The 23,884-nt window shown below is 49.5% G+C and overlaps 1 protein-coding gene across 1 annotated transcript; it reads left to right on the top strand.

The window, feature by feature from the left end:
• Nucleotides 1–1,548: 1,548 nt before the first annotated feature.
• On the top strand, nt 1,549–22,719 carry LOC124467237 (zinc finger protein ZFPM2-like). The gene is made up of 9 exons (XM_047019437.1): nt 1,549–1,805; nt 7,626–7,736; nt 7,823–7,907; nt 8,887–8,976; nt 14,451–14,575; nt 15,709–15,820; nt 19,398–19,643; nt 19,805–20,026; nt 20,203–22,719. Exons 7-9 carry the CDS (start codon nt 19,463–19,465, stop codon nt 22,203–22,205), a joined length of 2,406 nt encoding a protein of 801 aa, XP_046875393.1. The 5' UTR covers nt 1,549–1,805; nt 7,626–7,736; nt 7,823–7,907; nt 8,887–8,976; nt 14,451–14,575; nt 15,709–15,820; nt 19,398–19,462; the 3' UTR covers nt 22,206–22,719.
• Nucleotides 22,720–23,884: the final 1,165 nt, after the last annotated feature.

Below are 23,884 nucleotides of genomic sequence, written 5' to 3'. Positions count from 1 at the left end.
GACTGAGATCTCTCTTTCTCTCCTGCTCTGCCTCCCTCTCTTCCACTCTCTCCTTCTCTTCTACTCTCTCTCTCTCTCTCTCTCTCTCTCTCTCTCTCTCTCTCTCTCTCTCTCTCTCTCTCTCTCTCTCTCTCTCTCGCTGTCTCTCTCTTCCTGTCTCTGAATGTCTTTCCCACAATTTATTTGTCTCTCTCTCACTAGCCATCCCTCCATCTCTCTCTTTTCCTGTCTCTCTCCATTCCTGTCTGTCTCTCTCTTTCTCTCTTTCCTTGTGGTACTGAACGCTGCCTATGTAGTGCAGTACAGTGTAATCAATGTTCAAAGGAATATTTTCTGCATTTTTTCTTTTCTTCTTGCTTTTTAAGTCTGAAAATCTTGTCAATATTATATTGGCACAGTGGTTCAAGTTTGGCTCTCAAACACAGGTGACCTACATTAGGAGTCAACAATCAGTTTTTCCCTGCTGCGTTTTCTCTCTCTTCTCCCTCTCACACCAATTATTTAGCCCCGCACCCTCGCGCTGCTTTGGCAGATAGGAACATAATTGCATGTTATTTTTTAATTACAGCTCAAAAAACGAATGTGTAGGACGAGGGTCGGCAAGGTGCCGCTGCATTGTTACTTCCCTATCCCGCCTCTCTGATCGCGTGAACCGCGCTCCTTTGCTAAGAGATGATAAGCCGAATATCCATGTTCACCGCATAATTAATCCATCCTCTGCGCGCTTCCCGCGCCAACTGCCGTTATCGCTCTGGCGTGCCTGGATGGCGGTGGAATCCTTCGTCAGTTGGAACTTATTGATAGGGCCAATGAAAGAAGAGGTGGAAATCCCTCAATTTAACTCTCTGATCGCTGGGGAGATATGGAGTCTGGCGCAAGCTGCCTCGGCGCCTATTGCCGGGGGAAGCAGGCCAAGGGAGACAAATTCTTCCCATCATGCCAGCTCTAGCCTACATATACATACAAATATTTTCAATGTAACCTATGTATTTTTTGGTTTAATGGGCTACTTGATAATACCATGTCCAGACGCAACAATCGAAGACTCTGTCGTTCAATTATTAAGAAAATTAATTATTCAAGAATACAATTAATTTATTGCATTTTAAATGTTTGCAAAAAAAATACAACTAAATATTCGTTTAATGGTGAAATAAAGGGATTGTTTCAACAGCAGAAACGTTTTTGTTTTCTTTCAAAATCGAAAGTGGGACTTTGGTTCTCAAACCATTTAATTAGGCTAATGCATTCAAGGAATAGGCTACAGGGAATGTATATATAATTACGATTTTTTTTGTGCAAATAAAAAATGTAAGCCAGTTTATAAGGCAATGTGCTTCGATCCATAGAATTGTAAGCTATTCTAAAGTCAGTCCATTATCAATTAATTTAAACATATATTCAGATACGATGTTTACTTGAAAAGAATAAGTGAGATTCCATGACACTTAAATCAAACCACTACAATCAGCTTGTGTGATTTGCGCCTGTGGCTACGGTGCCAGGAGACACAAACCTCAGAAACAAAACTGCGACCCGCTGTCAACATCTCTCTTCAGGGCGCGCTGACAGCGGTTATCTCAAGCTCGTCTTCACAGGACGGGGGGAGTCACGGAGGCGTGGAGAGAGACGTGAACACACATTGAAAGCGTCGGTGTGTGACCACGTTGATGTCACTTTGTCATCCTCTCGTCTTGGGCAGCACAGCCGTGTTCTGACGAGACGGACCGTATAGGGATTAGAAGACGAATCACCGTCTCGGAACATGTCGAGGAGAAAGCAGAGCAACCCAAGGCAGTTTAAACGTAAGTTTTTACTCTGTTTTGCCTTTCCTTCCAAGACGTGTAGACTGCCTGTTTAGGTGTATCCATTCATTTGTATTTCAAATACATTCAAATTATGAATTTACTTAGGCATGAGAACAGCCAACAATATTGCTCTAAATGCTATTATTAAGTGTGTTGATATTTCTTATTACTGAATGCCACTTGAGGGATTGGTTGTACACATGATCACACCTTATTGGTGACGCTTAGTTGCAACATACATTTGACTTTCTGTTTGTGTGCGCTACGGCGCGCGCGGAGTATTCTATCCAGTGGTCGTGTCTGGGTTGATAGGGGGACCGTGATTGTCGGTTTGCCTCAAAGACCAGCTGTACCAGAAGGCTATGCTGCATGCTTGCGAAAAGACAGTTTATGAGAGATGATTCAAACAATCACATGACAACTGCTAACAGTAAGAACGACTTAGGACCGACAGCAAGTCTGACATGCACATCCTTCTCCATCTCTCACTCCATGTCTGTCCTTTTCACACTCCCTCTTTCTCTACTTTTCTCTGCTGCCTGGGTCAACTTAGGATAACTTAAGTTCCATTCCTCTTTTTGTCCATCTCTTCTCCTGTCGACTTTCCTCTTCTCCTCCTGTCTTCCTCTCTTCCTCCCCTCTCCGCTGTCTTCCTCTCTCCCATGTCCACTTGTCCTCTCCCCCTCCGCTATCCTCCACTTCCCTTCTGGCATTATCTTCTCTCCTTCGCTTTCCTCTGTCCATCTCCGTCATCCTCTCCTCTCCCTCTATGGCCTCCTCTCATCCTCCTCTCATCCTCCTCTCATTCTCCTCTCCTCTCATCCTCCTCTCATCCTCCTCTCATCCTCCTCTCCTCTCATCCTCCTCTCATCCTCCTCTCATCCTCCTCTCCTCTCATCCTCCTCTCATCCTCCTCTCCTCTCATCCTCCTCTCATCCTCCTCTCCTCTCATCCTCCTCTCATCCTCCTCTCCTCTCCTCTCATCCTCCTCTCCTCTCCTCTCATCCTCCTCTCCTCTCATCCTCCTCTCATCCTCCTCTCCTCTCATCCTCCTCTCCTCTCATCCTCCTCTCATCCTCCTCTCATCCTCCTCTCATCCTCCTCTCATCCTCCTCTCCTCTCATCCTCCTCTCCTCTCATCCTCCTCTCCTCTCCTCTCATCCTCCTCTCCTCTCATCCTCCTCTCATCCTCCTCTCCTCTTATCCTCCTCTCATCCTCCTTTCCTCTCATCCTCCTCTCCTCTCATCCTCCTTTCCTCTCATCCTCCTCTCCTCTCATCCTCCTCTCCTCTCATCCTCCTCTCCTCTCATCCTCCTTTCCTCTCATCCTCCCCTCCTCTCCACCTCTTCTCCTCAGCCCCAGGGTCAATCATAACCAACACAGTGACATGGACATGGCAGGTTTAGGATTTCACAATGACTTCAGGGCCACTTACTGGCCGCTGTGCTGGCAGACAGCAAGTCCTCCTCTCATCCCAGCCAGGGTGGCTGACTCTGGCTGCGTTGAACTGGGCGAAGGACACTAACCACTTCCAGGACCTGTAATGATAATATAATAGTCGTATGTTCACCAGCACCAGTACCAGCACAAGTACCCAGTACCCACTACCACTACCCAGTAACCAACACCAGTACCAGTAACCAACACCACTACCAGTAACCAACACCAGTGGCCACTAGCAATACCCACAATTCCCACAGAACTCAGAGGACAAAAGGTTGTTATAGGGTGAAGAGATGAGCTCCATCCCCACACACACACACACACACACATGCACACACACTACCATCTCTACGCATGGCTGTTATCTCTCTCCACGATTCGTAGACTATTTTCATATTTTGCTTATTCCATTCTCTGGAGTGCCCTCTGCGCCCAGATAGAGAGAGGGAGTGAAAGAGCTCCATTAATTTGCCCTGATGACTGGAGATAAGAGGGAGATAATGGGGGAGATAGGCTGGGGCAGATACACCATCACACATACTATTATTACTATTAGAAGCTTGCCTGGCAGTCTGCAGTTTGCTGATAATCCCCCTCTCCTCTTCCTCTCTACCCCTCTCCTCTTTCTCTCTCCTCTGCTTCTCTCCTCTGCTCCAATGTCCTCCCTTCTCCTTCCCTCTGCCCTGCTCTCCTCACATCTCCTCCTCCTCTCCCTCTCTTCTCTGCTCTCCTCTCCTCCCTTCTCTTCTCCTTCACTATTCACCCCCCGATAACACAAAAAAAAATCCCTTTCTCTCGCTCCGCTATCCCCCCTTTATTACTGTGGCTGGATGGACTGATAATACGGTGATAAATTATGTATTTCTTTTTGCCTCCTCCCCCTTTCCCCTCCCTCCCTCCCCCCTCCATTTTTGTCCTTTTGAAAGATCACATTCTTCCTCTTTTTTTCTCACACAGATAGTAGATGTAACAAAGAGGGCTCTGGGACCCCCCAGCCCCAGGGGGAGACAGGGTTTACAGCCCCAGGGGGCTCCATGGGATGGAGTTGTTACCGGGGTGATTAGTCCGTTAGGGCTGGGGTAGGTGTTACCGGGGTGATTAGTCAGTTAGGGCTGGGGTAGGTGTTACTGGGGTAGTTAGTTAGTTAGTTAGGCCTGGGGTAGGTGTTACTGGGGTGGGGGGCAGATAGGGCTGGGGTAGGTGTTACTGGGGTGGTTAGTCAGTTAGGGCTGGGGAAGGGGTTTCTGGGGTGAGGGAGATAAGGCTGGGGTAGGTTTTACTGGGGTGGGGGGACAGATAGGGTTGAGGTAGATGTTTCTGGAGAGAGGTGCAGATCCTGTCAGCTGTATCAGCCCTCTATCTAGCCGAGGCTGGTGGCAGCTGTTGTTTGAACCCTTATCACACAGGGAGCTGAGACACACACACACATAGACACGTACATCCACGTGCACACAGGCAGGTGGCAGATGGGAATGCTGTCCGGGGAGGAGGGGGATTTATGACAAGGGGAAGATGGAGACAGTAGACATGGGGAGGAGGACTGGAGATGGAGAGAGATTGTAGGAATATGAGAGATTCACTTACGATGGGTAGAGCATGGGGATGGGTATAGCTCAGTGGTGGAGCAATTTTACTGCCGATCAAGAGGTTGTCAGTTAAACCCCCCCTCGTCCTTGTACATTTCTTCGGATAAAAGCAAATGCTAAATGGATATTTACATATTTCTTACAGGACAGATGTAGCAGAGTTGAAATAAGTTCACATTAAACAGCGGGGAATGAACTTATCCTAAAACGGCCTGTGTAATAGGGAATTAATTCTGAAAATATTGAGTCAATTTCATAATTCCTGGCGTTTAATTCCATGTCGTTATTTGAATAATCAGTGAACTGGTGAGAGGATTAGAATGTGTTCAGAAGCTGGGAGGGGGAGAAGAGAGGAGAGGAGGACAGGAGAGAAGAAGAGGAGATGAGAGTCTAGAGAAATGGAGACGAGAGGATAGATGAGAGGAGAGGGACAGTGAGAAAGAGAGGGAATGCGAGTGAGAAGAGAGCGATAGAAAACAGACAGAGAAAGAGAGAGTAACCGAGAGATTGTATTTGTGTGTGTGTGTGTGTGTGTGTGTGTGTGAGAGAGAGAGAGAGAGAGAGAGAGAGAGAGAGAGAGAGAGAGAGAGAAAGTCAGAAAGGAACTTTGAATTAACTCCTTTGATGAAAGGCTTCCATGGTAACAGGGATTGATTAGGCCCTTACCTAAAGAGATTGGACGGATCTCCACTGCTTAGCCCAGCTCTCTGAGTATGGAGGATTATGGGTAATGCGGTACGGTGGGGACAGATAAACTCCAGGGAGAAGGAGGCTGCTGGTTTGCCCCCACCCCCATACCCAAACCCTGGTCCCCATCCAGAACCAGAAATAACTACATTACCCATCTCTCATTGCACTAGATATAACTACATTACCCACCTCTCCTTGAAATAGATACGACTACATTGTATCTGGTTGGATGGCATGGCTTTATCTCATGCCAAGTTGCAACAGCTGGAAAGTATAAGAGGAGGATGGGGAAGAGGAGGAAGAGGAGGAAGACGAGGAGAAGAAGGAACCGTAGAGTGAGGAGGAAGAGGAGGAGGAGGAAGAGGAGATGGCATGCCTTTCCTTCCTGTCTATTACCTCAGCTTTAATTAGGAAGCCTGCTTAGGGCTTTTACTGTGCTACACACACATACCCACACACACACACACTCAGCAGTGCAGCGGGAAGATCGGCTTCCTCAGTGCTATCTCCATAAAAACACACACACACACCTCCTACAAGCCAGGAGACAAACACACACACACACCCCCTACAAGCTAACAGAGACAAATCCAACCATGAAATGAGCAGTCTCTCAGAACAGCACTGCATTTTGACTCCATATTTCACTGTGTGTGTGTTTCTACCTGTGTTTCTGCCTGCATGTGTGTGTGTGTGTGTTTAGTTGTACATGTGTGCATTTGTGTTTGCTTCTCTCTGGCAAGAGAAAGAGAGAAAGAGTTCAAGAGAAAGAAACAGAGAGAAAGAACAAACTTGTCCTCAAGAGGTTCATGTAGGTGTTGAAACTGTAACTCCATGTTCTCACTATAGCGTATTTGCTCTAGTGAGTGTGTGCTTGGTTTCGATGCAATCATAAAAAATGTAGGTAGATATATAGGACCCGTAAATTCATAGGACCAGTAGATTTGTAGGACCAGCACATTTGAGTCCCTACATTTCAAAATGGCAGCATGTATCCGTAATACACACACAAAAAGTTGAGGAAAGCGGATCTTTTGAGTGCGGACCAATCAGAGCCCAGGTGTTTCACGACTCCTGCACCGGTAGCCTATTGGTACGGGACAAAAACGTGTGGAGGCCCGCCCAACCTGTGCAAATAAATGTCCGTACAGATAAGCTGTGGTAAGAGGCTGGCATTGGAATATGCCATCATGAAGGAGGGACTCCAGCACCCCGGGCAACAGCAATCAGACAAGGGGGGGGGGGGGGGGGGGGGGGGGGGGGGGGGGGGGAATTAATCAAACATAAAAAAGTGAACCCCGAGATTGAACTGGCGGACACTTCCCAAAGGCAACGTGAGGGAAATGGAAAATCAACAGAGGAGCGACTGATAAGACACGAGGAAGAAGAGGGAGAACGGTGTGACACCTTTCACAGCGTCCCGGCTTCTTCGGCTCTCTCTGTTCTTGCTCCTGCGGCTGGGCAGGTGGATGTACACACACACATGCACACACAAAGACACACGCGCACACGCGTTCGCTCACTGCCGAGCTTTGTCTCATTCCTGTGTATTCAGGATATGGTTGAATTCTCTTGATGCAGATTCTCTTTCAGTTCATTTATCATTTCCAAGGGGCGTTATCAACGGGCGCGGACCAAAATGTCTCTGGATGCTATTGGATACAATTGGATAGATGTGACCAATCAGAGCAAATAAATGTAATCTCGGTTGTTTGTGTTCCTCTGTACAGTACACCTTATTAATCCCGCCCCATAACAGTTAGACGATTGTGATTGACCAGACCCGATTGTGGTCGGAGGGCAATCTGTTTGATTGGTGGCTAGACCCATCTGTCAAAGCAATACTGCGAATTTCCTGACATTTTATTTATTTACCTGACGCTTTAACCAAAAGTGACATACAAATACTGCATGTAGAAAGTATAGCAGAAGGTCACATAGTTCCAACTGTATTTTGATGGTCAAAGACTAAGAATGATCTGTATTTTACTCTAATTCTTCAATCCCTCCTTCCTCTTTCCCCTCTCTCCCTCTTTGTCTCTCTCCCTCTCTGTCTCTCTCCCTCTTTGTCTCTCTCCCTCTCTGTCTCTCTCCCAGGCCTGCTACAGACAGGTGTGGGGGGGCTCAGTTCTGAGGGGGGTGTCGACGAGGGAACAGACCCCTCCTTACTGGAGCAGCTCTCTGCTGATGTCATCAGCGGTAGATCAGGTGAGGAGCATCATCATCATCATCATCTTCATCATCATTGTGATTTTCAGGTTGGAAGATCATCTCTCCACTCTCCCATCCATCAGACAGACCGTCATCATCCTCCTCCTCCTCCTCTTCATCATCTCTCTCATCGCCTTCATCGGTTGTACTGACACAGACGAGGATCAGGTAGTGAAACGCTACTACTTTGTGCCTTTAAAAGCCCTCACCTTTAACCCCCCCACCTCACCTCACCCCCTCCTCCGCCTCTCCACCCCCTTCTCCCCTCCCTCTCCCCTCTCTCATCCTCCTCTCCCTCTCACCTCCTTCTCCCCTCCCTCTCCCCTCCCTCTCCCCTCTCTCATCCTACTCTCCCTCTCACCCTCTTCTCCCCTCCCTCTCCCCTCTCTTATCCTCCTCTCCCTCTCCATTCCCTTCTCTGCCTCTCACCCCCTCCTCCTCTTTCTCTCGCCCCCTGCACCTCTCCGCCTCTCCATCCTAGAAGGCTTTCGTCATAGTATTCAATTTTCACCAACGAAGTGCGTATAAACACGCGTACAACTTGATGAGTTGTAAACCCAATGACAAACAAACACCCTGGCCCCAGGGTTTTCACTGGGCCCTTTGAACTGAAATTCAATTACGCCCATACCTCTTGGCTACACCTGGGTTATCACACATTGGGTTTGGTCTAATTCCTGGTCCGCCTCAGGGCGGATTCAGGCCTGATTGGCGTGACGCTGGGTCCTAGAATTCCGTCTCCTCCTCAACATGGATCTCCCCTTTGAACAATCTCTTTGTATTTCAACTGTTCTTCTCCGACGTCTAATAAACAAAGTGGAAAGAAAAATCGTTTTTAGCTCCAAACTCACTCATAGTGGCTCACGGGGATGAATCTTCAAAGGAGAAGGAATCTCGTGTCACGGTGTCACTTCCTTTTGTTCTTCTTCTGCGACGGAATGCCAGATGTCGTGTGCCCTGGGGTTGGTAGAATCAGGTCCAGGCTTGTTACAGGCTCCAATGTATCTCTGACTCACACACACACACACACACACACTCACACACACGCTCTCTTACACCAATACTCACATATTCACACACGCACACACAAACACACGTTCACACACACCTCAGGAGGTAATCTAACCTTGACCCTGTGCTCCTGCAGGTGAGGAAGAGGCCGGGCCAGCAGAGTCCCAAACCAGGAAGTCCCTTCCCAGCCCACCAATAGAGCGACAGGAGGAGTGGGATGGCCCAGGTAAGCTGACTGTGATTGGCTGACTGTGGTTGAATGCGTTTGGACTCGTCACTGAGATCATATGTAAATATGTAAATGTACACATTTAGCAGACACTTTTCTCCAAAGCAATGTAAGGGTGGATTTGAAACTTGCTGTCAGTCCATATACCACCGTCACATAACACACACCCAATCACCCCTCCTACAGTTACAGGGCGGTCTATTTAACAACCAGGAACGCTCACACATTGCTCCAGGTGTGACAGGATGCACAGTACTCTGCTCATGTTGTCTCCACCCTGGGTTCTGTCCCGCTGTCTGAAGGGGGAGGGATGGATGTTGGAGTTCTCTGACACGGGTGTCGAGATGTAGTCTCGGTTGGCCATAACGCCGAGGCAAAGTGTCTGTACTGTCAGTGAAGTGTTCGCTAACGACTGAGTCTTCCTGCCTGAAACGCTCTCTGATCCACAGAACTACCTAACTGGAGGGAACTGCACCTGTGTCACACACACATGGACACACACTCTCTATCTCACACACACACACACGCACCCAAGATTAGAGCCCTCTGCTGTAGAGGAGTCATTAGGCGCTACTTGATGTGGTGCTCTGAGGAGTTTAGATTAAATCTACTTTGATTCTCATCTGGTCACGCTGTGTTTCTAATAGCCACTATGTGTGGTGTGTGTGTGTGTTTGTTTCACACTCTCTTTCTGCATCCCTTTCTCTTTCTCTCTCTCCCTCTCTCCCTCTCTCGCTCTCTCCTCCATCTCTCCACCTTTCTGTCCCTACCTCTCCCTATCTCCCTTCCTCCTCTCTCCTTCTCGCCCGCTCTCCCTCTCTCCTCCACCGCTCTTTAAATTCAGTTCAATATGCTTTATTAGCATGAATGTTCAGGTTAAACCATTTTTTGCCAAAGCTGTCCACAGACAACTCTCGTTCTCTCTCTCTCCTCCATCTCTCCATATTTTTCCACTCCCTCTCTCTTCCCCATCTTTCCATCTCTCCCTCCCCCTCCCCCCCTCTCCATCTCTATATTTCTCTCTCTATCTCCCCCCTCCCTTTCTCTCCATCTCTATCTCTCTCTCTCCATCTTCCCCCCTCCCTCTCTCTCCATCTCTATCTCTCTCTCTCCATCTTCCCCCCTCCCTCTCTCTCCATCTCTATCTCTCTCTCTCCATCTCCCCCCCCCCCCCTCTCTCCTCCAGGGCTGCTGGTAGAGCAGATAAAGCCAGATCTCTGATCTCAGATCTTGTAGAAACACGTCTCTTTTCTTCTAGATTTCACAGTTCTACGTCAGATATTTGTCTGACACGGTGCCATGCCGTCTTGTTGCTGTCATCAGCATCTCTTTGTCGTGTCGTTGGTGTGTTGCATATCCATCGCTGTTACTCGTGGTGACTCTATCACCATTTATCACCAGAATTAAATAGTTCTTTGTTGATTATCTTTCCGATTAAAAGCTGCTTCATTGGCACCATAAAAAATGTCCAAAGAATTCAATGCATAGAAAAAACATTTTAAATAATAACAAGTGTCTGCTGAATGACTAAAACATAAATGTCCATAAATGTTAATTATTTTACGTGAAAATGCAGAGTAGAAATAAAGACTCTTTTCATTTTCAACCCCTACTTCTCTTGTCGGGTTTGATAATGAATACTCATTAAGTCGAAGCAGTCTTTCAACTTCAAAAACGTTTCACATTCATGGCTGATATTCATACAGACATTTCCACGCTGCCCCCCAAAGTGCAATCAAAGATGCGTGATAATCTCATGAACTTGAAATCATTGTTTTAATGAGGAGAATACTTAATTCAGAACAAATTTAATTTCACTGCAGGGTCCAACAGCCAGAGCTCAACTGATTCCACCAGAAGTTTCTGTGACTGCCAAGAAATTGAAATGTAGTTCTGAAATCGAATAATGCGTTTGTGACAGAGAGTTATGGATAAGTGGAGGGGGGGGAGTGAAAGAGAAAGAGAAAGGGAGGGAGGGAGGCCATGTCCTCAGAGGACAAGGACAGATGGATGGAGGGATGGGGGGAAGGGGGAGTAAGGATTTTAATAGTAGTGTGGATTAGAGAAATCCCCGAAACAATGTTAAATCATTAAAGTTTGAGACGACATCAAAGTGACACAGACTGAGTCTCTGAATCCTGTTCTCTGGGGGCTAAGAGGAGAGGGGGAGGAGAGAGGATGGAGAGGGGGAGGAGAGAGGATGGAGAGGGGGAGAGAGGAGCAAGGAAAGGGGGAGGAGACACAGGGTGGAGAGGGGGAGACAAAAGAAGAGAAAAGGCGGAGATCGGAGCTGAGAAAGAGACGGGGGGCAAACAGTCAGTCCATCTCAGCTACTGTGTGTGTGCGCGTGAGGTGTGTGTATGTATGTGAGAAGTCACACCTCCGGTAGTCTAACCTCCTTAAAGTTGTGTGTTTCTAGAAGCATCGTTGTATTAGTTGTCGTAAAAAGAGGAGGAAGAGGAGGGAGGAAGAGGAGAAGGAGGAGGAGAGGAGGGAGGAAGAGGAGAAGGAGGAGGAGAGGAGGGAGGAAGAGGAGGAGGACGCGGATGTAGAGGAGGGAGGAAGAGGAGAAGGAGGAGGAGAGGAGGGAGGAAGAGGAGGAGGAGGCGGATGTAGAGGAGGAGGTGGCCTGTCTCCCAGATAGAGACGAGTCATGTCATTATGATGGTTGTATGGATGCAGATAGAGACAGAGAGGCTAATCTGCTTGAAACGAAACATACTGCCGCTGTCTGATTATGCAGGCCTGCGCTCGATTCAATTAACACGCGGTTATCACAGCACCAACAAGCTGCTGGTAATTAAGACTGGGGGGGGGGGGGGGTAGAGAGGGAGGGAGAGAGAGAGAGTGGAGAAAATATGTGTTGCTGGATCATCACTCTGTTTATCAGCTTGCGCACACAGCCCCCCCACTCCCCATCCAAATACACACACACACGCAAATTCATGCACACATTTGTTTATCGGCACAAACACATTCTCAAAGCCATGATGGGAATTTCAATGATGTCTCAGTTTAGGTTGGAATATGAAGGGGCGGGGGGGGGGGGGGTGGGCGGGGGGAGGGGGGGGGGGGGGGGGGGGGGGGGGGGGGGGGTTGAGGTGTGCGTGTGTCTGGGGAGAGAAGGATGGGGGGGGGGACACTTTTCCATATGTCACCACGTGTATCACTGTCTCTATCACTTTCTATCACTCCTGGCCGAAGCAGCACTTATGAGTGTGGTACAGTATATGTGTGTGTTTATTTACCGTCAGTGTAGTGACTGTAAGTTACATTGTCAGTAAAGGCTGTGTCAGTTTCCATCTTGTTCCTGTGAGTGTGTCTGTGGTCTTTTGCAGTGTTTGGCATCTGGTGTGTCTGTGTTTCACCTGCCAGTGCTCCCCTCACCACTGACGCATCACTGTGTGTGTCACTGCGTTTTACACCTACCGTCACTGTGTGTGTGTGTGCCCTGGACTGAAGCACATCGGGGAATCACTCCACACGACTGAAACCTTTTTATTCTCTCAGTCGGTACACTCCCACGCTCAGACACGCGCACAGCAACGCTCTGATGCACTAAGAACCTCTCCAGGAACTGTCCTCAGAGATAGAGAGAGGAGGAGGAGGAGGGGGGAGGGGGGGAAAGGGGGGTGGGGGGAAATACGTCCAATGTGAAGGAAATGTGTTTTTTGGTCGACAGACAGACAGACAGACACAGACAGAAAGAAAGACAGGCAGGCAGGCAGGCAGGCAGGCAGGCAGGCAGGCAGGCAGGCAGGCAGGCAGGCAGACAGGCAGAGATGGGCTGTCTAAATCCCTATCAGACAAATTAAAGTAAATCAAGCATGAAATGAAGCAGGAGAGCCTGGAGATAAGAGCCCTTTAAGTTCCCTCAGATTAGAGAAAGAGAGAGGGACGGAGGAAGGGATGGAAGGAGGAAGGGAGGGGAGAGAGGGAGGGAGGGAGGGGCGAGAGGGAGGGAGGGGCAGTTGGGATGAAAGAGAGGGTGGGGAGAGAAGGATGGGTTGAGGCAGGATGATGGTGCGAGAAGGGTAGACAGTGATAGAAAGAGGGGAGAGATATACCGGATATATATTAGAGAGAAATAGAGATGGATTGAAAGAGAGAGAGAGAGAGAGAGAGAGAGAGAGAGAGAGAGAGAGAGAGAGAGAGAGAGAGAGAGAGAGAGAGAGAGAGAGAGAGAGAGAGAGAAAGAGAGGGAGAAAGAAGGGAGAGAAGGAGAGAGAGAGGGCTACATCAGGTCTCTTGGTTGGAAGCTCTCCTCCTACAACAACAAACTGTGTATAGGATTTCTACACCGTGTCAGAGAGAAGTGTGTGTGTGATACAGGGAGAGGAGTGTGTGAGTGTGAATGATACAGAGATACGTGTGTATGTGTGTGTGAAGCAGAGAGAGAGTTATACACCACAGTCAGTCCACATGACACCATCACCAACCTACAGTCCGTCTAAACAGAACAAGGAGGCAACACTTTACATGAAGGTTACATCAACTACCAAACTGGGGACATGATAGTTAAAGTAACACCGATCTAGATCTGTGGTTCTCAAACCTGTCCTCAGGGACCACCTGTCCTGCATGTTTTGGATGTTTCCCTGCTCCAACACACCTGATTCAAATGAATGGGTCGTTATCTAGCTCTGTAGAAGCTTGGTAACGAACATGCATTTGAATCAGGTGTGTTGGAGCAGGGAAACATCTAAAACATGCAGGACAGGTGGTCCCTGAGGACAGGTTTGGGAACCACTGATCTAGAGTACACCTAACGCAAAGTGTGGTCAACGTGTTCCACAGCAGTCGGTCTGGACACTTGGTCACCATAGTGACCATGAGCATGGACTAAGTGTATTACTTCCTGGTTGTGTCAGAGATGTTCACACACTGACAGCATGTCATGCCAGCCATGGGGTCATTACCCAGCATGCTTAGAGAGGCTTTATCAGCGTGGCTCAGCCAATGACAGGCCTCTAATCTGAGGTTTATACTGACCAGGAATGGGGCTTTAACTGGCGGAGATAGATGGAGGGGAGTATGGGGGTGGGGGTGGAAAGGAGGGGGGAGAGACCCACGTGATCTCTTACTGCCCAGGAATGGGTCTTTATCCAGCAGAGAGAGAGAGGGGGCAGGAAGAAGGGAGGGTGGGGTGAGGAGGGAGGAAGGGGGGAGGGTGTCTGTCCCCCTGAATGTGTTAAATGCCTTTTTCACACCAGAGCAGGATGGAGAAAGAGGATTAACCCTCTTACACACACACACACGTACACACACACACACACACACACACACTCATACACATCATATCTCCAGGCTGTCAGACAGACATGGCTGAAGTTTTTAGGGAAAAGGAATTGAGGAGAGAAGGGGAGGGGAAAGGAAAGGAAAGAAGAGGAAAGGAGGAGAGAAGAGGAGGGGAGGAACTCACGGAAGGATGACTGGTAAACGTATTTGTTTCTTGTTTATTTGTTTTTCAGAAGAGTTGGAGATCATCCAGGAAGGGGCGGGGCGTCGGGCGTGTTCCCGACAAGCACTTCCTGTCGGTACCACCTGGGGTCCTTATGAAGGAAAGGTGGAGACTACCTCAACTGGAAGTGACACGGTAAGCTGGTCTAGGAGGAGAGGAGAGCAGAGAGTGTCTCAAGGACTAGAGGAGATTGTGGATGAACAACAGGAAAGCAGCTCTCTATGATCATAGCTCTCTCTTTAGATCTCTCTCCCTCTCCCTCTTTCCCTTTCTCTCTCTCTCTCCCCTTCTCTCTCTCTCTCTCTCTCTTTCTCTCTCTCTCTCTCTCTCTCTCTCTCTCTCTCTCCTTCTCTCTCTCTCTCTCTCTCTCTCTCTCTCTCCCCTTCTCTCTCTCTCTCTCCCTCTCTCTCTCCGTCCCTCACCTGTGCCAGGGGAGAGAGAGTGATGTCACGGTGAGGATGGAAAGCTCTTCCTGCTGGGAAGAGATAAGTGGTCTCTCTCTCCCTCCCTGCCTGCCTTCCTCCCCCTTCCTCCCTCCCTTCCATCCCCTCATCCCTCTACCCTCCCTCCCCTCTCTCACCATCATCCCACCATCATCCTACTCATTCTCCATTTCACACTCCCACTTGGTGTGTCACCTCCCAAACAGAGGAAGAGATAGACAGAAAGACAGCAAGAGAGAGAGACAGATAGAGCAAGAGAGAGAGACAGAGAGAAGGAGAGTAGAGAAGAAGGAAGGAGAAGAAAGGGGAGTAGAAAAGGGGAGAGATTAGCTGAGATGCAAATTAAATACTAATCAGATGCAAACATATTCGTCAGCTGGCGGTGATCAGCCAGTCACAAGGCCCCCTGCAGACTGGCCTGCCTATTGTAGTGCAGCAGCTGTTTCTGCCCCGCCCCCCCCTGGGTTAGGTGACCTTGACTGATCCTAATCATGTAGGTGGCGAAAGGTCATGGCCCGTTAATCGACACAGTCTGGGAAAGTGTGAGTGTGTGTGTGTTTGTGTATCTAAGTGTGTCTGTGTGTTTTCTGTTGGAGTATTGATTTTTAATTAGCAGACAGACTCACTATGGCTGAAGGCCTGTTTGAGTTCTCCCTCTCACTTTCTCAATCCTTCTCTTTCCCTGCCCCCCCCCCCCTTTTTCTCTCTCTCTCCCTCTACATTCCCTCCCTTTCTCTCCCCCTACCTCCTCTCTCCCTCCCCCTATCTCCCCCCAACCTCCCTGCCCCCCTCTCTCTACACCTTCCTCCTCCCTCTCTCCCGTAGAGCTCCTTGCCGGCTGTCTCCGCGGTGATCAGCGGGGGGCCGCGGTGGCTACAGGATGCCACGTCCCTGACAACGGAGGAAGTGAAGACCAACTGTGTTGTCTATAGTAAAGGTAAACTCCTCCCACTTCCCTTCCTCTCCATCTCCTCCTCTTCCTCTTGCCTCTTCTTTCTCTTCTCTTCACCTCCTCTTCCTCATCTCCTCCTTCTCTCCTTCTCTTCGGCTTCTCTCCTTTACTTTCTTTTCTTCTTGTCTCCTCCGTGAAGGTGTCTATAATGAGCTTCCTCCAATGACAGACAGATCTTCCAGTCTGTCAGAAATACACCTTCATTAGCATCTCCCACCTGTCTCTGTGTGTGTATGTGTGTGTGTGTAGCATTTATGGTGAGCTTAATTACTGAGGCTCCTGTCAGAGTATGGAGATGAGGTGCATCCTGTCAACCGACACCCCTGTGTGTGTGTGTGTGTGTGTGTGTGTGTGTGTGTGTGTGTGTGCGTGTACATGTTTTCTGGCTTTCATTCCGACAGGAGAACTTCAGTCTCACGTCAAGACCAGTTTACAAAGAAAGATGTTTGTCTGTTTTTCTTTTCAAGTTTTTCCTCAAACAGCTCCTGGAAATTTGCATTTACTAAAACACAGAGAGACACTCGCTGTGTGTGTGTGTGCGCGTGTGTGTTACATACTTACCATATTCGTAGCCCAGGGCTTCTCAGTTATCTGACAGAAGCCTCCCTAATTACAACAACAAGACAAAAAACCTTGGACCCCTGCCAGACTCTCCCTCTTTCTCTTTCTCTCCATCTCCTTGTGTCTTAATCTCTGCCAGGCACCTTGAAGCCCACACACACACACACACACTCCTCCAAACACATGCTGATTGGAGTGGAATACTTACTGTACACATACGCGTGTGTCGCTTCTGATAAGAAACTTCTGCATAACTGTGAGCAGACATAATGAACTGTGCATGTGTGTGTGTGCATGCATGTGGGAGGAGAGGAGAAGGGAAGAGAGGAGAAGAGAAGAGAGAAGGAGAGAAGAAGAGGGGAGGGGAGAGGAGAGGAAGAGACACCCACACACACCCCACACACAAACACACCACACTCCCACAATACACAAACTCTACACAGACAGACACTCACACACACCACACACACACGATGACAAACACCTGTTACCTCTGTGTGTGTGTTACCTCTGTGTGTGTTACCTCTGTGTGTGTGTTACCTCTGCGTGTGTGTTACCTCTGTGTGTGTGTGCGAGTATGCGTGTGTTTGTTGCATCTACCCCTAATTATGCTGAGAGAAGAAATGTACGTTTATGAGTGTTCCCTCATGAGCAGCTGGACTGAGGTAATCGCTTCCCATTAACGCTCTAACGATGCCTCTGATTGGCCATTGTTAGCTGGACTGGGGTAATCTCCTCCCAGCAACGCTCTAACGAAGCTTCTGATTGGTCATTGTTCCTATGTGTTTAAGCCCATGTCAACCTCATCTCATGTGTGTGTGTGTGTGTGTGCATGTATGTGAGTGTGTGCGTCGGTGTGTTAATTACATGAACCCTTTCTCTACACAAAGAGGATTAGGGGTGTGAAGGACAGGGCAGTGTTGTCAGGAGTAATTGAGGCTTATTTAAATACATGTGTATGTGTAATTGATCAGATACAGTGCCCTCCAAAAGTATTGGAACAGTGAGGCGAATTCCTTTATTTTTGCTGTAGACTGAAAACATTTGGGCTTGACATCAAATAATGAACGCGAGACCAGAGATCAACGTTTCAGCTTTTATTTCCAGGTATTTACATCAGGATCTGATGCACAACTAAGAAAATATCACATTTTGTTTGAATCCACCCATTTGTCATGTGAGCAAAAGTATTGGAACAGATATACTTAAAACATATTTAAGTGAATAAGACTTAATATTTAGTTGCAAATCCTTTGCTTTCAATAACTGCAGCAAGTCTGTGACCCATTGACGTCACCAAACTTTTGCATTCTTCCTTTTTGATGCTTTCCCAGGCTTTCACTGCAGCCTCTTTCAGTTGTTGTTTGTTTTGTGGGGTTCCTCCCTTCAGTCTCCTCTTAAGCAGGTAAAATGCATGCTCTATAGGGTTTAAGTCTGGAGATTGACTTGGCCAGTCTAATACCTTCCATTTCTTGCCCCTGATGAACTCCTTTGTTGTTTTGGCAGTGTGTTTTGGGTCGTTATCTTGCTGCATGATGAAGGCTCTGCCAATCAGTTTGGTTGCATCTTTCCTTAAATTGGCAGACAAAATGTTTCTGTAGACTTCCGAGGTCATTTTGCTGCTGCCATCATGTGTTACATCCTCAATGAAGATTAATGAGCCCGTCCCAGAAGAAGCCATGCAAGCCCAAGCCATGACATTACTTCCACCGTGTTTCACAGATGAGCTTGTGTGTTTGGGATCATGAGCAGTTCCTTTCTTTCTCCAAACTTTAGCCTTTCCATCACTTTGGTAAAAGTTAATCTTTGTCTCATCAGTCCATAAAACTTTGTCCCAGAATTTTTGAGGTTCATCTCTGTACTTTTTGGCAATTTCCAGCCTGGCCTTCCTATTCTTCTTGCTAATGAGTGGTTTGCATCTTCTGGTGTAGCCCTTGTACTTTTGTTCATGAAGTCTTCTGCGAACAGTAGATAGTGATACCTTCACTCCTGCCATCTGGAGGTTGTTGCTGATCTCACTAACAGTTGTTTTAGGGTCTTTCTTTACAGCTCTCACAATGTTTCTGTCATCAACTGCTGATGTTTTCCTTGGTCTACCTGTTCGACGTCTGTTACTTAGTACACCAGTAGTTTTCTTCTTCTTCAGGACATTCCAAATGGTTGTACTGGCTATGGCCAATGTTTCTGCAATGGCTCTGATTGATTTTCCATCTTCTCTAAGACTCACAATTGCTTGTTTTTCACCCAAAGACAGCGCTCTGGTTTTCATGTTGTTTTCACCTCTGAATACAGTCTGCATAGACAAAACCTATCTTACCCAATCTGAACCTGAGTGTAGACATTCAGTGGTATTTATTGATTGAATAATGTATGTAATAGGACACACCTGGGCAACAAAACACACCTGTCAGTCACATGTTCCAATACTTTTGCTCACGTGACAAATGGGTGGGTTCGAACAAAAAGGTGATATTTTCTAATTTGTGCATCAGATCCTGATGTAAATACCTGGAAATAAAAGCTGAAACGTTGATCTCTGGTTTCACATTCATCGTTTGATGTCAAGCCCAAATGTTTTCAGTCTACAGCAAAAATAAAGGAATTGGCCTCACTGTTCCAATACTTTTGGAGGGCACTGTATGTCTTTTACAGCGTATACCACCACTATGTATGCATACTGTCTATGACTGGTACTCTTGGGGTTATCTAGGAGAAATAGAGATCATGTTTTTGTTACACAGTGACATTCCAAGAACAGTGGACCCATATACAGCCTTGAGCTTTCTGTGAAGCTGACTCAATGGAGAGTGTTCCATCTAGTGTTGAAAGAGTGGCATTAGTGCCCAGTCTAACCTTGTGTTGCTCTGTGCACCTGACAAATAAAAGACTTGAACTTGAACTTGAATTACAACTAAGTAGCTTCAGCAATTAAAAACCATAACCTTCTCTCCTCTCCTCCTCTCCTCCTCTCCTCTCTGCTCTGCTCCTCTCCTCTCCTCAGATGGTCAGATATGGATCATCACCACCAGGGAGATCCCTCAAGGGGAGGAACTAAAACCCTACGCTATGGATTTGAACCCTTGGCACCAACCGGCCAAACACAGCTCTCCATCGGAGGCCATGTGGCCTGTCCACCAATCATATGCCTCGGAGGGGTTGTATCCAGCAGCCAGACTGCTGGAGTCCATGCAGCTCCTCCCACAACAGGCTAGCATGGCAGCGATGCTACCCCACGCCATTGTCAATAGTAAGATATTGCCTGATGATTTGTGTGCGTGGGGGTGTTTTTGTCACTCTGATGTTTACGTTGAGCCAGTATTAACCGTGTTGGTGTGTCTCTGTCTGTGTCCATACGTGTGTGTGTGTGTCCGTGTGTGTGCGTTTGAATGTGTGTGTGTCTGTCTCCAGAGGACATCTTTCCCTGCAAGGCGTGTGGTATCTGGTTCCGTAGCGAACGGAACCACCAGGCCCACCTCCTGTTTTACTGCAGTGGACGCCAGAACCCCGATCAGAACCAGACCCCAGAACCCTTCAGCACGCTCCCGCATCACATGACCCTCCCCTACCCACAAGGCCTTGGGGTGGGGCAGGGCCAGCAGGCGGTAGAGATGCTGCTGAACATACACGACGGTGAGGGTGGCCTCCTCTTCAGGAAGTGTTTTGTGTATTATTAGGCAAGAGGTAGTAAACAATGGATGTCTTGCACACATTCAGTTACAACATCAGATACAGCCTGATGAAGAAATAATCAAAGAATATTTTGTTTACATATAGAAATAAACCTAAGGTGTCCTCTCTTCCCCCAGGTGTGAAGAGGGAGGGGCCTGCAGGGTCAGGCGGGTGGGGCCTGAGGTGCACGGTGTGTGAACACGCAGCGGACAGCCCCGCCTCCCTGCAGCATCACATCCTGTCTCACCTGTCCTCGTCCGGTCACCTGTGTCCCCTCTGTCATCTGAGCTTCCAGACTGCAGGCGACCTGGACACGCATGCGCGAACGCACACACACCGTCCCGGGACGCGCGCACACCCCGCCGACAGACACTGCGCAGGGGCAGGGAGCCCCCAGCAGGCTAGCAAGTGTGAGACGGGGGGAGGGAAGGAGGCAGAGACGGAGAAAGGGATGGGGAAAGAGGGTTTCCAGCGCGTTCAAACCAGACGTCCCGGCAAGCCGGAGAAACTCCAGCAGGTGCACGCTCTTCTGAAGCAGGAGAGACCAGACTTCACCCCCTCCCCCGCCTCCAGGCCCCCCAGCTGCACCTCCACCCCGACCCCCCTCTCCCAGGTCCAGCTGCCCAGGCCCCGCTCCACCCCTCCAGGCCCCAGATCCAGCCGGGCACACCCCCAGATCAAATCTGAGCCCTCCAGCCCTCGGCCCACCTCCTCCCCCATACACCCTTCCCTCCGCCCGGCCTTCCCACTCCCCCACTTCCTCCCTCACTTCCCCTTTCTGCAGGATATGACATCACCAACCGGGCCGCAGGCTTCGGAGATACTGGCCAAGATGTCGGAGCTGGTGCATCACAGGTTGAGGCAGGGGGCAGGAGGCGGGCCAGGGGGCAACAACAACTACCCCTCCCTGCTCTACAGCCCCGGCCACGGCCCCGTCCTCTCTAAAGGAACAACGTGTTTCCAGTGTAGCATCTCCTTCTCCAGCCTGGAGAACTATCTGGTCCACAAGAAGCACTACTGCCAGGGTCGATGGACCCCCTCCAGGCCCCGAGACTGCCCAGCCCTCCTGGACAAGCTGCCCGCCCCAGGGAGCCCCGAGGCTGGGTCCAGGGCCGGCATGGCCAGCCTGGGTGTGGGAGGTGCCCCCTCGGACCCCACCAGCTCCCTCCTGACCCCCCCTGGCCTGGCTGTGGCCGGGCTGGACCTCTTGAGTACTGACAGGAAGTGGGAAGGGAAGACCACGCCCCCCCGGACTCCCCCAGATCTGGATGAGAAGCCCTGCGTCCAGGGAGAGATGGAGGGTGCGGAGGGGGAGGGCGACCTCCCAGGGAAGACCACCTGCCAGGCATGTAAGATCACCTTCAGCCGGACGGAGAACTTCCTGGTCCACAAGCGCTACTACTGCGCCACTCGCCACGACCCCCCTGCCCGACGCAACCACGGAAACAAGATGGCCGCCTCTGCCGCCCAGCGCACCGTCCGCACGCGCCGACGCAGGAAGAACTTTGATGCGTCCCACCTGGCCAATCAGGAGCTTCGATTGCCTTTGACCCACCCACGCTTCCTGGGGATCGGGCCAATCGGAGGTGCCGGAATGTACCAGGGGGCGGGGGATGTCTTTGGTACCCATGGCAACCAGTTCCCCCACCCTAGATACGGCTTGTTTCTAGGGGTGGAGCCTAAACACCCAGAGGCCAGCCTCCCCACGCCTAGGTCCGCCCTCTCGTCCAGATGCAACAGCCTGGTCCAATCAGAGCTGGCCACGCCCCCCACAGATACGCCCATGGACCTGAGCAGGAAGCAGGCGTGGCGGCCGGGCGCGGGCAAAGTGGCGTCTGCCCAGATACCCAGAATGCACCACGGGAGGGACTACCACGAGTGTGTTCCATGTCAGGTGAACTTCGACAGGGTGGAAGATTACCTCCAGCACAAACACAGCTCCTGCCCCGCCCAGGGCAAGAGAGGGAGGGCTGGACCCGCTTCTGAGTCCCCCGGGTCGGGTCCAGGGTCGGGGTCGGAGGAAGCCGAGAACCATGGAGGAAGAGGAGGTCTGACCTTGAAAAGTAGACACGCCCCTGTACAGCCGACTTGCAGTCCTCCCCCATCTAAGAAGCCCCGCTCCGAAGGGGAGCCCCCTTGACAACGACCCCGGCAACGCCCCCCCCAGCCTTCTACATCTTGCCCCCCTGCACCCAGAGCTCTGCGACGGTGGTGAGGCAGAGGGAGGAGGAGGCGGTGAGGCAGAGCCCTACGGAGGCCTGCGAGGGTCAGGAGGACCAGCCCGTACCTGAGGACGCCTGCCAGGAAACGCCGGGCTCGCTGACACAGAATGGCCGCCGCACAGACTCGCCTCAGAGCCAAAATGGCTGCCGCTCGGACGGTTTGGTGACTGTGGGAACGGAGGGTGACGCAGGTGTGAACTCTGACCTCTCCAGGAGTCAGGGGTCAGGCAGTGCAGCCCCCTCCTCCCCCTCCTCCCCTGGCTCCCCCTCCCAGTCCGTGCTGTGTGTGAGGAGAGGTGTGACCGGAGGGGGCGTGAAGTACTGCCGTCCGTGCGACATCCAGTTCAACAACCTGTCCAACTTCATCACTCACAAGAAGTTCTACTGCTCCTCTCACGCGCACACGCAGCACGTAAAGTAAGGTGGGCTCCTCTCCTCGCGTTACCCCCCCCCTCCTCCCCCCTCTCCTCCTCCCTCTCCTCCTCCCTCTGCCTGCTTACCTTCCACCTCGCCCCCCTTCCCTCCTTCTCCCCCCTCGTCCCAGGTCTCCACAACGCTGCGATGGGACAGTCGCCTGGCGTCCTCCTCCTGCCTCCCTCTCTCCTCCGCCCTCATCTCTGCGATCCTCAGAACCCCTCAGAACTGCTAAAGGACAATCAAGCAAGTCGGTCTGAGTTAGACGACGACATGCAAACATCCTCCAGACTTATTCGGTTTTGTTGTGTCTCACGTGTGTTTCCTTTCAAACGTCTTTCTTCGCAATGTTTGAATATTTATTCGATATCTGTGTGCGAGATGAAGTTACCCATGAAGAACACTTACCTGAGCCACTTGATATAAGGCAAACAGTTATCGTTTAACTTTGGAATGCATATTTATAATGTTTACTATGAAGACTTGTTTAACTACATACTTTTGGGTTGGGATAAAGCCACCTAAGCACTTGTTTAAACAACAAATAAAGATTTAAGGTTTAAGGTTTCTCCCACCTCCTAACTAAATATGACTAACCATTTTGGTATGATTGGTACATTTTTAATGCACTCTAATTTTGATGTAGAGCTTTGTCTTGTACCTAAGGTGTGAAATGTAGTTTGTGTTTTATGTACGTTTCAGGGTTGACTTGAATGCAGCGGTTTGTTTTATTGGTGGTTCTTCTCAGTATCTCCTCTCCAGAGAGACAAGGACATATGATCCCTTTTGGAAGAATCGTTAGGATGGGAGGTGGGCATTCCAATGTCCCGAAGACATTGTTTAGTGTTGCTATGCATGTTCGTGTACGGAATGAAATTCCACAAGAAACAACAAAAAAAAGATGACATTTTGTTTGATATCATCGGTAAATTGTCACTGAAAATTAAGAAATTAAAATCTCAGGAAGAACTGAGGGATGGTGTGCCTCATTCCTTTGACTCTCTAGCCTCTCCACAGGACACTGGAGGCAGTGCAGTGGACCTCACACGTTTACGCTACATTATTTCTCATTTTATTCACTTAACAGCAGCTGTTATCCAAAGCCACATGCAAATAGTGCACAGTAGAAGATCAAGGATCAGAAGTGTGTCGTTCTAACAGTATTACAGAGGTCAGAGTCAAG

The sequence above is a fragment of the Hypomesus transpacificus genome, chromosome 4 (assembly GCF_021917145.1).
Source record: "Hypomesus transpacificus isolate Combined female chromosome 4, fHypTra1, whole genome shotgun sequence".
NCBI lineage: Eukaryota > Metazoa > Chordata > Actinopteri > Osmeriformes > Osmeridae > Hypomesus > Hypomesus transpacificus.
This window is presented reverse-complemented; position numbering and strand designations above follow the sequence as displayed.

Excerpts from the sequence above, each read along its gene's own strand:
- LOC124467237 (XM_047019437.1), top strand. The coding sequence starts at position 19,463 with ATGGATTTGAACCCTTGGCACCAACCGGCCAAACACAGCTCTCCATCG. Across the intron at positions 19,644-19,804 it reads ACCCCACGCCATTGTCAATA|AGGACATCTTTCCCTGCAAG; the intron begins GTAAGATATTGC and ends GTCTGTCTCCAG. Across the intron at positions 20,027-20,202 it reads GCTGCTGAACATACACGACG|GTGTGAAGAGGGAGGGGCCT; the intron begins GTGAGGGTGGCC and ends CTCTTCCCCCAG.